The sequence below is a fragment of the Nannospalax galili genome, unplaced genomic scaffold, assembly GCF_000622305.1.
Source record: "Nannospalax galili isolate Female #2095 unplaced genomic scaffold, S.galili_v1.0 scaffold286, whole genome shotgun sequence".
Taxonomy (NCBI): domain Eukaryota; kingdom Metazoa; phylum Chordata; class Mammalia; order Rodentia; family Spalacidae; genus Nannospalax; species Nannospalax galili.
In genome coordinates, this window is record NW_008359442.1 from 13,913,432 (window position 1) to 13,925,192 (window position 11,761).

At 34.4% G+C, this 11,761-nt stretch overlaps 1 protein-coding gene across 1 annotated transcript in view; it reads right to left on the bottom strand.

Moving 5' to 3' along the window:
- Nucleotides 1-11,761, bottom strand: part of Camkmt (calmodulin-lysine N-methyltransferase) — a 465,839-nt gene that overhangs the window by 439,538 nt on the left and 14,540 nt on the right. Inside the window, exon 3 of the mRNA XM_008823074.2 lies at nt 3,910-3,974. Within this exon, the coding sequence (XP_008821296.1) occupies nt 3,910-3,974 (65 nt within the window). The remainder of the gene's footprint in view (nt 1-3,909; nt 3,975-11,761) is intronic.

Genomic DNA, 11,761 nt, shown 5'->3' on the forward strand with positions numbered 1-11,761 from the left:
TTGGCTTTTTGAAGCAGGGTCTCCTTGTAGCCCCAGCTGTCCTGGAACTCACTATGTAGACCAGGCTGGCCTTGAACTCAGAGGGATCCACCTGCCTCTGCCTCCCAAGTGCTGGGGTTAAAGGTGTGCGCCACCATGCCCAGCATATTTTTAAACTTCTAAACAACAAAAGTAAATACAGAGAAGATTTTCTTTTCCAATCCAATAAATCAGGAAATTAAGAATTAGAGATTTCACTTGTTTTCCAAAGCTAGGGATATTTTCTCCTATCATTTTGGTAGGACATGACAAATTCTGGAAACTTACAATGACTATAATTGCTACCTGATTTTTAAATTTGAGATGAACGGCTCTAAACCATGAAAATATTGTGCTTACCAAATATACACATCAGATTTTTGTGACTCTAAAATATTCTAATTATTTTTCTACTATTAAGAAGTAGTATTACAGCAGGCATGGTGGCACATGGCTTTAAACCTAGCACTTGGGAAGCAGAGGCAGACGAATCTCTATGAAATCGAGGCCAAGCCTGGTCTACATAGTGAGGTCTAGGCCAGCTGGAGCTACAGGGAGACCCTGTCTCAAAAAGACCAAAAGAGAAGAAGTATGATTAACCTGCAGAACATGTATAATTGTATCCACTGTTTATCTTATACGAGAAAGGTTTTTCTCTCATTTTAAATATCCCTTGGCATACTATCATGATAGTTCTTTAGAAACTGATATTCTTGTACATAACTTCACATCTCCATTAGGATTAAAAGATCAAAAGTTTCCTTTACTTCATTTGGTGACACAAATTAGACTGTATAGGCCTTATTATATATATAATAGAGTACATTAAATTGGGCTGGGGCAATAAGTAGGGGACAGGGGAGGCAGTCTAAATACTATCAAATTATATTGTATGAAAATTTCAAAAATTCAATTAAAAATTTTAAAGTTTTTAAAAAAAGTATTACCTTACTTAAAGCTAGGAATTTAAAAAATTGAAGAAAAAAGGAATTAAAAACTGACATTTCAAACAAAAACAAAATAAATTCAAAAGTTAGACAGGTGAAAGCTATTTTATATTAATGATTGGTAGATACAAATATATTAGAAATAAATCAAATGAGTATTTGTAAACATAACTTTACCTATATAGTGAACTTAGTTAATCTTAAAGCTTCTAATTGTACTGTGCTGTGAAACAGAATTATGCTTGTGGCGCCCTCTGCTGGGTTTCTGTCTCACAAACTCAACCAAGTACCACTATTACAATAAAATCAAACTTTTAAGTGTCAAATGAAAAATTACTTTCTCAGTCCATAATTACTATATGACCAAGATTACATAGTTCCAACTAGCATTCACTTCAATGAAATCTATTATCTATTTATTTATCATTAGGTGAAACTTCAATAGATTTTTCTTTTAAAATAAAGAGTAAATATAGACACATAAAATCATGCATGCATATATGTAACAGGAAAGTAGAACTGTCTAGGCAGACAAGGGGACTAAAAGGAGGGGGAGGGGCAAAAAAGAAGGGAGGAGAGAATGAGGGCAATATGCTCAACATATAACACATACCTGTATGAAAACTAAAATAAATAAATATAAAAGTTACATAGGGCTCGAGAGACAGTTCAGTGGGTGGATATAGTACTTCTGCACAAGCATGAGGACCTGGGTTCATACCCCCAGAACTCATGCAATTGCAGAGTGTGCATGGCAGCCCACCTGTAACTGCAGCACTCAGAAGGCAGACAGAGACTGCAGCAAGCTGGCTAGTGAGCCTAGCTGAACAGACAGGTTCTGGGTTCTGTGAAGAGACCCTGCCTCGAGACCCTGCCTCAAGGAACATCGTGGAGAGTAATAGGGGAAAGCTCCCAACCTTAACTACTCATACACATATACCACACACACATACACACACACACACACACACACACACACACACACACACACACACACACACACACACACACTCACACAGATACCCACACACCAAAAGTTATATAAAACATTTCTTAATAAGCCTTATTTATGATACTACTTCTATGATTTGTCAATATTTTCAAGTTGTTAAGAATCTGTTTATGACAAAACATTTTAATAAACTATTTTGTAATTTTATTATCTAATTTTCCTGACTTAGTTCAATCAAAATAGTTCATTTTAAAACAGAGTAATTCTGAGTATCTCTTTTTGAATTAAACTTATTTTTAATTAAACCATACATAGCAATATAAAAAATTGACATTTAAAACCATTAGCATTCTGTTAGAAGACGCTGAAACAACTTCAAGAGGAACTCATCACCAGCAACAGTTAATAAATAGCTTTCATTTACTGAGTATTGACTTGGAGGAATGCAATGTGTTCTATAGTGTCTATGCATTATATGTAGTCCTTAAAAATGAATAAAAATTAGGCTCACAGAGATTACACAAATTTCTCAACATGAATTTCTAAGTTAAGATTCAAATGTAGATATGACTCATTCCAAAGTTTCCTACCCAACACACAATTTCTCCATTTGTTAATGCAAATGGGGCAGGTAAGGAGAAGATGGGGAAAATGTTAAGGATATCATGGTCATTCATGTGTGAAATAATAATTTGGACCTTTACAAAACTATTTTTATTTTATATAGTGCTGCCAGCTAGTGGCCCTATTTTATACTGAGTCAGGAGAACAATACTTGATTGTTTTCTGTTACTGAATCAAAAATTCTGCATTTCTCATTCCAGGATCATATTCTAAAATTGTGTATTCATAGGGCTGACTTAATGATATTCAATACTACTCCAGTACTGAAGAGAACGTCTCCTCTACCACCATTAAAATCTCTTAACCAGTCCTTGCCTAATGTCTAATAAACTACCAGACAAGCTCAAGTCAGAGTTCAGTAGGTGCAACATGCAGAAACTGAAAGATAAGCCTGCTACTGTTCATGAAAAAGAAATCTACCTCATTTGAAATATTTTAGCATAATTTTAGAACATTCAATTCTTTAGTGACAAAATACAGCTTTTCTATATAAGCAAGAGTTAGCTATAATGTGGACATAATGAATAAAATTACTATCCCTACATTATTCAGTCCAAATTCATGCATTTGATAAAACAGTACTATTAGCAAAGTTCATAACTTAAGTAAAAACAATAAACATAGAACTGAAATTTCTTTTGAGAAAAAAAATTGAGTTATTTTACATTTAAGATGGTCATATTTCACTAACAATTCATTCTTAAAATAGATATCCTATGCAATAAATTAGAAATAACAAAGCTCTCATCATGATATGTTGTTAATTGTGACACCAAGATATTCTTGGCTGATTGCTTTCATCATATGACATTATTTTAGAATCGTTTAAGTGAAGTTCTCAGCAGAGAAATAGGTCATCACTTAATCAGAGACTTAGATGAAAAGAGAATAGTTCTATATTATATAAAACAAAAACATTGGTTTTAAAGTATATTAGTATGAAGAAAACCATGTTCTGGATTTAATCTGTAGTAAAAGGGTAAAAAAGATGGGACAGAATAGCAACCCCAGAACACAGCAAGGGAAGAAAGAGACCACCTACTAGAGCCTACCACCTACCTGAGAAAGTCACAATGGAAACGGGTAACAAAAGGGGCAGTACAGGAGGGTCTAGAGCCCCTTCCGTCTGCATCCTGCCACACACAGACACATACATCCCTGCAAAGTGTGAAACTGCCATATCCCATTTAATATGCATTTTATGCAAACCATGCTTTACAACTAAAGGCACTGAGTTCCTATTATACATATATGTATATACACACATACACATATAATACACACACAAGTACAATAAACATTAGTGAGAAAACTATATATTTGCTTTATAAAATACTCTATGTATTTTATAGTTAACATATAACTTACAAACATTTCCTGTATTGTCAAAGCTGGTAAGAACATCTTCAACATTCAAGGATCCACTATTATGCCTGCAAAGGAATGGGGTATTTTATTAACCATTTCTGAAATAACAGCATTTCTGATTTTTTTAAAGCTGAGATTGTACTGTGATACATCCAACACTAATGAACCCTTCCATGTTATATTTTTAAAATATCTTCTACTCACTAGAGGGAGAAGGAAAAGGAACACATTCTTTAGAGTATTTGATGCAATAATATCCCTTAAGTAGTAACCAACATCTTAAAGTACTACATTTTTTAATTATAAAACTTTTATAATTACATACAGACAAGTTCTTAAAGACTATACACTTAAAGAAGTTTAGAATTAAAAAAAGAAAAAAGTCACCCTCCAGATCCACACTCAGTAATAAAGTTCTGCTAGAATAGAGCAACAAATTGAAATACTGTCACCAAAAACTAACCAATCACCAGGTTGGCAGTCCATTTATGAGCAGTTCCAATCATTAACAGGACAAAACTCCTTCACTGCATTTGCCCCTAATCTTAATTCTATCTCCTTTAGTTCTACTCTCTCTTCACAGGACAGCCCTCCAAATATTTGACTAGATTACTTATATCATAGTAATACTTAAGAAAGTTATTATTCTTCAAATAGAAAGAGATCCAACTGGCAATGATTCATAAGGTTTGAATTATTTTTCAATTAGTGATTTTAAAAAAAAGTAGTGCTATAGTCTTCCAGATTCCCCCTATTTAGAGCTGTAGTTCTACTTTATGATATTTTAATTGTTTATAATATAATTACTAAGTCATTGAAAATTCATTTTATCAACATTACTTTAACCTTCTCATTAAAACTTAGTATTGTGTGTTCCCACAATTCATATGTTGAAGTTCTCAGCCCTAGTATGTCAGAATGTGACTCTATTTGGATACATGGTCATGAAAAGGTAACTAAAAATGGGGTCATTAGGGTGGTCCTTAATCTAATGCAATGGGTGTCTTTATAAAATGAGGAGATTAGAACATAGAGAAAGACAAGAAGGGGCATGTATGCAAAGAGGCAGCTGGAGGGGGCAATCTGCAATTCAATAGGCCTGAGAAGAGACCTAACCAGACAATGCCTTGATCTCAAACCTCTATCCCACAACTCTGCAGAAGTAAGTTTCTGTTGTTTGACATAACCAGTCTGTGGTATTTCATTTTTGGCAGCCCTAGCAAATTAATATATATAACAAAAGAATACTAATTATATTACTCTTTTCAGGAAAGAAAAAGAGCCTTTTATTTCTGAGACCATTCTCTTAACAGAATGAAATTGCAGAAAGTTGTCTGCAATTATAACAGGCTAAATAAACACAGGGCTCAATATTACCATAATCTAAAGGAATAAAGTTACCAACCACAAATCAAAGGTTCTTTATCATAATAGGATGATTCTATATCATCTCTGCAAACAAAGGAGTATAGAAATAGATGAGTTTAGTTAACACTAATATTATAGAAAACTATAATAAATGAAGTCTTTAACACATAAGATGTAAGAAGTTATTGAAATGATCTGTGACATAGCACAGAACTCAGCATTTTTCAAAATATGAAAGCAATACACGATTCCTTTAAGACAAAGCTGATCAAAATCCTAACATGCACAGATAATCAGTTAATACTTTGGTACACCCTCTTCAAGTCCTACATTTTCATAAAGAACTGAGAACACTGTTCAGACTGTTTCACAATTCATATTTTTGATAATGTGTTATAAATGGTTTCCAGCATCAAGTGATCTCCTGTAACATGATCTTAATGGATGCCAAATAGTTCAAAGAATGACTGTGACTGCTGCACCATAATTACTGACCAAAACTTCACGTTGGATTTTACCATTGTACCAGTTTAGTGCTATTACTAACACTGCTGAAGAGAAAATGGTGTAACATCATCAAGTCCATTATTTCATTAAGATAAATTTCTGAAAGTTGGGAACGGGGATTTGCTAAATTGGTAAAGTGCTTGCCTACCTAGTATGCAGGAGGCCGAGGATTCTATCTTCAGCACACTATAAAACCAGGCATAGGAGTGCATGCCTGCAACCCAGCACCAGGAAGACGAAGGTAAGGCCCTCCCCCTTGGCTACACAGGGAGTCTTGAGGCCAGCCTGGGCCAGAGACCCTGTCTCAAAAAATATGTATGAATAAAATAAAGCAAATCCTTAAAACAAGAATTACTAAATTTCCTTATGGCCCAAAAAAGACATTCTCTCTCCTCTCATCCGTCCCCTCCCTTCTGTCCTGTCCTGTCCTCTCCTCTCTTCTCTGCTCCCTTTTCTCCTCCCTCTCCTTCTTCCTCCCCCAATCCCTTAAACAATGCAATTAAAATTAAATATTTGAAATTAAATCTGATACAGAAGTAGAGTAAAAAATAGCACACATATTTTATATAACGTTAAATACGTCTAAAAACCAAGAACTAGGATAACAGAAGTAAGATACATATTTTAAAAGCTAACTATTCAAAATAGCAAACTGGACCTTTTCTGGAACTTTCAGAATCAGTATTGAAGCAGAACTTGCCATTGTTGAAAGAATTGTCTTAAAGCAGAGAAAAGTGTATGCTATGACATTTTTAAACTGCACAAAGGAAGGAGAAACAATAAACCTAATCCCACAATTCTATTCATAAAAATGATGAACAATTAGCTATGAAGTTACTAGGGCTTAGAAACCCTAAAGGACAGCATCTCATGAGAGAATGTAGCAAATCACCATCCTCAATAGTAAGAATTACTGTCGACTATAGAAAAACTGCCATGAATGTAGTTTAATAAAGATCTAATTTGATTCCTTCAAGTTTCCTTTCATTTATACCAAACTTGAGAGACTTTCTTTGTCCAATGAGTCAGATATTTTATTAAGGGTCATCTCAATTAGATCCTGTCTATCCCCTAATCTTTCAAATGTTTACCTAGGTCATGAAGACTCAGTGGTCAAATAGGGACTCTCAAACTTAATCATTTCAAAGTTCAATCTTAGCATATACTGGTAGTTAACATTATATGACAGTGACAATTTTTTGTCGACATATCCAGGGTTTTAAAAAGTCATTATGCAACAATAATAAAGTTTTCAGAAATTAAAAAATAAAGGGCTGGAGAGGTGGCTCAGTGGTTAAGAGCAGTTGCAGGTCTTGCAGAGGACTCAAGTTCAGATCCCAGCATCCACATGGCAGCTCATGAAAGGCAATAAAGTTCAATTCTAGGGAATCCAACACCTTCTTCTGGCCTCCATGGACATTGCACATGTGGTATTCTTGCATGTTTTCAGGCAAAACACTAATACACATAAAAGAAAAATAATTTTTTTAAATGTAAAACAAATGAAACCTACTCCATCATTCTCTCATACCCCAAAGCTTAACAAATTGTTTCCCATGCCTTAATTACCAGTACCCAGAATATGACCCTCTAAGGCCAATAGACTTTTTCTCAAAGACACCTATAAATTACCTTAGAACTCAGGGCCTTTGAGTTTCTTCACAATGTCCCACAAGCTAGCTCAGCAGGTAAAGACACTTGTCACCAAGGCTGACAGCCTAAGTTTGATCCCCAGGTTCCACATGGTAGAAGGAGAACACCAACTCCTGCAAGTTTTCCTCTCACCTCCACACACACAAATGCCATGCACACATTCAAATAAATAGTGATTTAAATTTAAAAAAAAAAAAAAGAATGGCCTATAAAGCAAGAACTCAGGAAGTCATTGTGTGTGTGTGTGTGTGTGAGAGAGAGAGAGAGAGAGACAGAGAGAGAGAGTCATCCTGTAGCCCCAGCTGGCCTAGAGCTCTCCATGTAGTCTTGGCTGGCCTCAATCTCACAGAGATCTGACCACCTCTGCCTGGGATTAAAGGCGTGCACCACCACGCTCAGGAAACATAATTTTTTAAAAGGAAAAAGACAAACAAAAAAATAATTAATTAATTAATTTTTTTGTTCTTAAAAGGAAAAAGACAACCCTGCAAAAAGAAAAATCTGAAACCTAAATGTACGAAGAGGTTGAAGCTACAGGTTGAAAGCAAGCAAGGGCTAAATGTTATTCCCAAACCAACAACAATAAATGAAAAACTGATTAACCTGACTTCATCAAAATTAAAACCTTCTTTCACACATCAAAAGCCACTATAAAGAAACAGAAAACAATACATATAATAGGAAAACACATCTGCACACATCTGACCTGAATGCACTAACACATAAAAAGATGCTCAATACCATCAGTCATTAGGGGAATGTCTAATAGCCATAATATTTTTTTTAATTCCCTCAAAATAGCTACTAGAGAGGATACTGAATGTATCACAAAGAAATAATAGATGTCTGAGGTGACAGATATATCAAGTACCTGATTTGATCATTAAACATCCCATAAAGGTATTACAATAGCACACTATACTACATAAATATGTACAATTAATTATATATTCAATTTAAGCAAAACATTCTCACAACTAAACAATGAAAATATAAACTATCCAATATACAATAGGCAAAACAACTGAATGCAAAGAAGACACATAATCAATACATAAAAAGATGCTCAACATTATTAATTACTAAGAAAATGAAAATCAAAACCTCAGTAAGGTATTTCACATCCAATGAATGTTATAAAAATTTTTTAAAGATTTTTTTAATTTTTATTTTATGTGTATGAGTGTTTGCCTGTCATGTATGTATGTGTATACCGCCTCCATGTGTGCAGTGGCCATGGAGGCCAGAAAAGGACATCGGATCCCCTGGAACTGGAGTTACAGCTGTTAGTTGCTATGTGGGTCTTGGGAACTGAACCCAGGTCCTCTACAAGAACAGCCAATGCTCTTAATCTCTGGGCCATCCCTCCAGCCCCAGATGTTATAATTTTTAAAGGAAAAACAGGTGCTGCCAAACATGAAGGCTAATTTGAATTCTCATACATTCCTAGTAGGAATGTAAAAATATATATATATAGTCATTATGAAAAAGAATTTGGCCATTCTTCAAAAAGTTAAACATGTTATAACTATATTATCTAGCAATTCCATTCCTGGGAACATGCCAAGAGAATTAAAAGATGTTCATATATATATACACACACACACACACACACACACACACACACACAGGTGCACATGAATGATGAATGTTCATAGTAGCATTATTCATAACAGGCAAAAAACAGGAACAACTCAAATGTCCACTAACTTCTGAATGAGTATTAAAATGTGTTATCTATATAATGATACAGTAATTCAGTCACAAAAAAAGGAATGACTTTCTGATACATGGTAGATACAGATAAATGTTAAAAATCTTAAACATTGGGGCTGGAGAGGTGGCTCAGCAGTTAAGAGCACTGACTGCTCTTGCAGAGGATCCAGGTTCAATTCCCAGCACCCACAAGGCGACTATGAACTGTCCTTAACTCCAGTTCCAGGGGAATCTGACACCCTCTTCTGACTTCCACAGCATTGCACGACACAGTTGCACTCACATGCAGGCAATACACTCATACACATAAAATAAAAATAATGAATAAAATATATTTTAAAAATCTTAAACATTATGCTAAGTGAGAAAAAGTAGACATTAAAAACCCACATATTGTATTATTCCATCTATATGAAGTGTCTAGAACAGACAAAATCAGAGAAATAAAAAGTAAATCAGGGGTTGCCAGATATTAGTGGGAGGGAAGTTACTGATAATGTGCATGCTCTTTCTCTTTGAATTGATGAAAAAAGTTCTGGGTGACAGCTGGGAATACACTAAAAGGAAACAATGAACTGTGTAGTTCAACATTCTTTTTATAATAGCAAATTCTGACATGTGAATTTTATCTTGATTAATAAGAAATTAACAAGAAATTTGGTTTAGAAAAACAGAAAAAACAAGCCAGAGTGGAATGGGCCCTAAAAGACTGTAAAAAACAACAACAACAACAAAAAAAGTAGAGGTTTCCAGAAAGAAAATGTTTAAAAATTGGTAAATTGGTTCTAGATACCATTCACTTTGAAGCTTTTTCATAAATAAATGGCTTCATATAATACAGATAAATGTGACAAATAGTCACAGAAGCAGTTTGAGAATATTTATATGTAAGCAAACTAATACCATGAATAGAGCTCAAAATAAACAAAAAAATCAAGTCATAATTAGCTTACATCTATGGCATGTTACATGAAAATGTGATTTTGTGAACTTTAGTTTTCTGCAAATACTGGATCATATCTTAAAAGCCATAAAGTTTTCTGTAAATAAGAACATAAAAGCTGTTTAATGCCTCTTATTAATGTCATTGCAAATAATAAAACTGTGTATTTAAATAAATTCAGTAATCAGTTTTTCAGATGCCAGCCTTGACAGTTTTAAAATTAATTTTTCAATGGGTGTACATAACTATGGGTCTCACTGTGCCAGTTTTGCACATATATGCTGTTGTACTTTGCTCATATTCATCCCTCACTTATACCTTCTCTTGTCTCCACTCTCACCACCCACTGATCTCCTTCTTCCCCTTAAATCACCATTGGGAAATACGAATTATAACCACAGTGAGATATCACTTCACATCCACTGAAATGCTACAATTTTTCTAAGGAAAAGTTTAAAGCTGCCAAATTTGAACAAGCACCTATTATATGCCAGGTATGTAAGGATAACCTAACAGTTATTGAATCTGTAACACCATTCCCATCACCAGGTTTTTTTTTTTAATGTGGATGAGTACTTTTGCCTGCATGTATGTAAAATGTACCTGTGTCATACAATGCTTGTGGAGATCAGATGAGAGTGTCAGATCCCCTAAACTGGAGTTATAGACAGTTGTTAGCTGCCATGTCAGTGCTGGGAACTGAACCTGGGTCCTCTGCAAGAGCAGACAGTGCTCTTAACCACTGAGCCATCTTTCTAGCCCTCCACCCATCACCAGTTTTGACTTAGCATTCAGAAGAAATGAAATTTCAGTGAAGAAATGAAATTTCAGTGGTGTAAGGGTTTGATTTGTCTTTTCCTTTCCCTGAGAAGCAATATAGGATTTCATTGTGGTGTATTTATTGCACACACACACACACAAAAAAAAACCTGCAACACAGTCAAAGCTGCATTCTTGATGTCTTGCCCATTCTATGTTCCTAGGACAAGTCAAAAGTCAAGTGCTAGCCTTCTAATTCAACAATTACTAGAGCAACAGTGATCATATTCAAAGACAGAAGACAGTTCGGGCCTCTGCCTCTCAGCTTTTGCTATTCCTAAGATATGTACACATGTATGAGAGAGTAACTCAGGTATGATTGGTGCCACATATAATGGAAGCATTTTAAAGGTCATAGAGAAATTACCTGAAATTTAGGGTGTAGAGACAGTATGTAGAATCTACACAGCAAGTTCTAGGCAATAAATTACAGCTTATAAGGCAGGGAGGAATTAACTTTAATAAGATTTTTTAGGGAAAACATTTGGTTTAAAATTATTTAATATTTTTAAATTACTTTTTTTTAGAAGAAGCACTTCATTACAGCTTTAACATACTCAATAACAGTTTCCAGAGAAAGATACATCTCTTTCAAAAGTGGTTATAAAATTTTTAGGTTTGCTGTTGAATTAATACAGTTATACATTATTGAACTCAGTATAAGCCCTGTAAGCCATAAAACTGAATGAGTTTTAACATTTTAAAAAGATCTCCATTTCATTTTAAAATATACTATTTCTTACAGAAAGACTCATTTTTAATGCTACTAACACTTAGATGTTTGCACATGCATCTCTAATCTCTATGTATCTGATTATTACTAGTCACAGTCGGTTATACACAGAT